Raw genomic sequence first — 3,622 nt, 5'->3', positions numbered from 1 at the left:
ACAAATATTAAACCATAATAATATATCTAAATTATGTATATATGTGTGTAAAATTTTCAGGGTTGTTGTAGATCTTTTAGCTTTTCTGAAGCAAGCAATCAAAAAGTCCTGTAAATATTAGCAGTAACCTTGACTCGCAATTATTGCGGGAAACTGAAATCAATAGTTTCAATTGAAATTAAGCCTACAGATAAGAGGAAAAAAGAAAGACTAAACTAAAAACTTATTCCTTGTGTAGTATTTAGACATACTGAAACAAAAGACGACAGAATTTCATGAAGCTAAAGCATATGGTATGGATATGGGCATGGGCATAGGCATGGTGGAAAAGGGATTTCCAACTCCTTCAAGCATCTGTGAGACTGCTCTCATGGTGGCTCTCAGCGACGGATCTTCTTGAATACACCAGATGGCAACTTGCACAAACTTCTCTACTTTTCCTATGTCATTCAAGGCATCAATGTCGTTTTCAACTAGTGCATCTAATGCGCCTTCGCAGTAGCAGTCATAAGCCCAGTCAGTTAAAATTGCTCTCTCTTCCATGTCGCTCTCCATGTCTACACTTTTTCGGCAACAAGTGAGTTCCAGCAGCAGCACTCCTAAGCTATAAACATCCACCTTCACGGTTATCGGCAGGTTCCTAAACCACTCCGCTGCCACGTATCCTTTGGTTCCTCGAATAGCAGTATTAGTATGGCTCTGGTTCATTAACAAAAGCTTTGCCAATCCAAAGTCTGAAATCTTTGCATTGTAATGCTCATCTAGCAGAATGTTCTGAGGCTTTATATCACAGTGAATAATCTGCGTGCTGCATTCTTCATGCAAGTAGAGGAGCCCTCTTGCAATCCCCAAAGCAATCTGAGTTCTTTGGCTCCAACTAGGCCTTGAGCCACAGAAAAGGAAGCTTGCTAGACTGCCATTGCTCAAGTACTCATAAACCAGTAACCTATTATCTCCATCATCACAGAATCCGAGCAATCGGACGAGGTTCCTGTGATGCGTTTGACCAATTACATGCACTTCAGTCTTGAATTCTTTCTCAGCATGATCATGTACCACAGTATTCAATCTTTTCACAGCTACCTGACTGACATAACTCGCAGGTAACGTCCCTTTATAACCAATACCGAAAGATCCCCTTCTTAAGTCTTCTTTGAACTCATTTGTAGCATTGGCAAGCTCTTCGTAAGTAAAAGTACGCAAATTTGTTTCCACGGCAACTTCATTCTTTGGCAATAGTTTGAGTCTCTTTTGGTTGATGAAGTAAAATCCTAGACAAGTTGCGGTATCCAGAATGAAAATAAAGAACACAGACATGCCTAGAAGTACTGGTAATGCAAGGATCAAATTAAGTTTCCTGATTCTTATTTTCTTGATTGGGAAAATAAGGACAGAAAGGAGGTCGATCTCCTTTCCTAACTTTGAGAAAAGCTTTTGCCCCAAAGTGACTGTGAACGGGTCTTCCATTCGTCAGTGGTAGCCTCTTCTTCCAACACTTAACACCTTCTCTGAAAATGGCGACGGCACATATACAGTCATGCAAGCAAGATTGTCTGAATTGGTCTTCAGTAAATGGCTCCAAGAGTGCATAATCACCTAGCGGCCAACCCACATTTGTTAGCACTTCAAACTCATACAGGTCTTCCACGGGACCTGGCTCTTCTTCACAACTCAGAGTGAAGTTAGGCTTGCAATTGCCATACTGGTTACTTGGATCAACTAAAGCATAACCCCTGGGACATCTACTACTCGGCCTCTTGTCCTCGTTGAGACTGCATATACTGTTGAAACCACACACGCCGCTACTTGCACCAACAGGAGTTTATGTGCAAATATTCTCAGGCTCAGACCAAAGACTAGTCCACGTATCATTCCCAGTGGAAGCCTTGGGGTGAGAGTAGAGTGTGAAAACTCCGTCGCAATCGAGAGTTGCTCTGTAGTATAAGTCTTTAGCTGAGCCAGTTATTGTAGGTGTTAGAACGGATCTTTCTTCATTTTCTCTCAAAACAAACAAGTAGCCTGATTCATTGAAGATTAACTGGAAACCAGGACTGGATGAATTGGAATCTCCAGCAGTGACAATTTTATAGTAAGGGTCATTAACATGTTTACTGGGCAAGTTTACAGTAGCAAGAACAAGATCACCATCTGATTGCAAAACCATTTGAAACCTCCCCTTGGAAAAGTTGGTCTCCGATTGCCAGGACGAAAGGGCTACCCCCTTATCAAGTATTTGTGATGGCAACACAGTATCCGCAGGATCTTTGAAGCTCTCCCAGAGTATAGAATTACTTCCTAGAAGCATAAAATTACCACTATCATCCATAATACCTCTATCAACAGCCTCGCTCCTGGTCTCACTATTCCATAGCTGTTCCCCTTGAGGACTATTAAGAACAAACCCCCTATCAGCAGTTATCTGTAACTTTGATCCCCTTGGTGCGGGCCTGTCGCCCATTTGCATACCAAACAAGAGTTTTTTCTGGTATTCTGTTATACCAGATAGCAAGCAAGAAGAGATTCTTGTTGTTGCTGAGTTGGTGAAAACCAAAGGCAAAATCACCTGAGGGAGACACCCATGAATCTGAGTTTCATCAGCAGAGAGAAAAGCACCCACCGTTACACTACCAACAGTTTGAGCATCAGCCCAAACAGGCAGCAAAAGTAGAAAGGAAATGAGAGGAAGGATACCCAAAGCCATCAGAAGAATCAAGTGTTTGGATAGATGGATTCACAAAATAGTGTCATAGGGCAGACAGAAAAGGCTGGTCGAAATCTCCAACATTTTCGTATGTTGTATACATGTTGAATCGTCCAATCAATGAGGTGAGGCATTGACTATTTGCATTTACTTTTGTGTTTATGATACAGTTGGTTTTTTGGTTTGGATTGTTGTGAAAATTCGATGACATTAATTATAAAATATATTGGATGACATTTCAACTTCATTCCAGCGGGATTGAGAGAGAATGAGAATATAATATAGGAAAATGATGGGAATTCTTTCGTGGGTGTCTTTGTCAATAAAATATGATATATGTCACAAAATATATCATCAAGGTTGAATTTCGTTGGGACCATAATGACAATGTTTTGCCACAAAATATTATCTATTACAAAAATAGTTTCCATACTTTGGTTTAGTCAACTTTACTACTTCATTATATAATCAAATCTTCCATACCTCCCAAATTAAAACGAGGATGTTCCTCACGAATATTATTTTTTTAATATTTATTTTCCAAGCCATGTTTTAGTATTTCCAGGCTTACGACATTTAGCTTATTCTAATTTTATTTAAACTTTAATGACATTAGAGGTTGAAGCGAGCTAGAAATGTTCCTAAGGATTAAGTAAAACAATATATAAACTTATAGAAGAAACGAAAACAGGAGCTGTGACTGAGTCTTGGTACACCGAAGAACATTTTTATTAAACAAACGAAAACCCATTATGTTGTCCAAATCAACACTTATTATTTTATTCTAGGGTAAATTTTCTAGTTGATCACTTAATTTTTAGAGTGTTTTCATTTTGGTCACTTAAAATGAAATTATTGTAATATGGTCACTCAAATTTTAGGATGCTTTCATTTTAGTCACCTAAGCGTTAAACCTCTAGG

The 3,622-nt window shown here is 39.1% G+C and overlaps 2 protein-coding genes across 2 annotated transcripts; both read right to left on the bottom strand.

The window, feature by feature from the left end:
• Positions 1–281: 281 nt before the first annotated feature.
• LOC121229541 (G-type lectin S-receptor-like serine/threonine-protein kinase RLK1) lies at positions 282–1,317 on the bottom strand. Its single transcript, XM_041114142.1, is given in 2 exon segments — positions 282–339; positions 341–1,317. Coding segments are annotated over 2 exon segments (1,035 nt in total).
• Positions 1,318–1,348: 31 nt separating this feature from the next.
• LOC121203409 (G-type lectin S-receptor-like serine/threonine-protein kinase RLK1) lies at positions 1,349–2,701 on the bottom strand. Its single transcript, XM_041114141.1, has 2 exons — positions 1,851–2,701; positions 1,349–1,802 (listed from the first exon to the last, which is right to left on the bottom strand). Exons 1-2 carry the CDS (start codon positions 2,699–2,701, stop codon positions 1,349–1,351), a joined length of 1,305 nt encoding a protein of 434 aa, XP_040970075.1.
• Positions 2,702–3,622: the final 921 nt, after the last annotated feature.

The sequence above is a fragment of the Gossypium hirsutum genome, chromosome A05, assembly GCF_007990345.1.
Source record: "Gossypium hirsutum isolate 1008001.06 chromosome A05, Gossypium_hirsutum_v2.1, whole genome shotgun sequence".
In the NCBI taxonomy this organism is placed as follows: domain Eukaryota; kingdom Viridiplantae; phylum Streptophyta; class Magnoliopsida; order Malvales; family Malvaceae; genus Gossypium; species Gossypium hirsutum.
The sequence above is the reverse complement of the archived record's forward strand: the minus strand, read 5'-3'. Positions and strand labels throughout refer to the sequence as shown.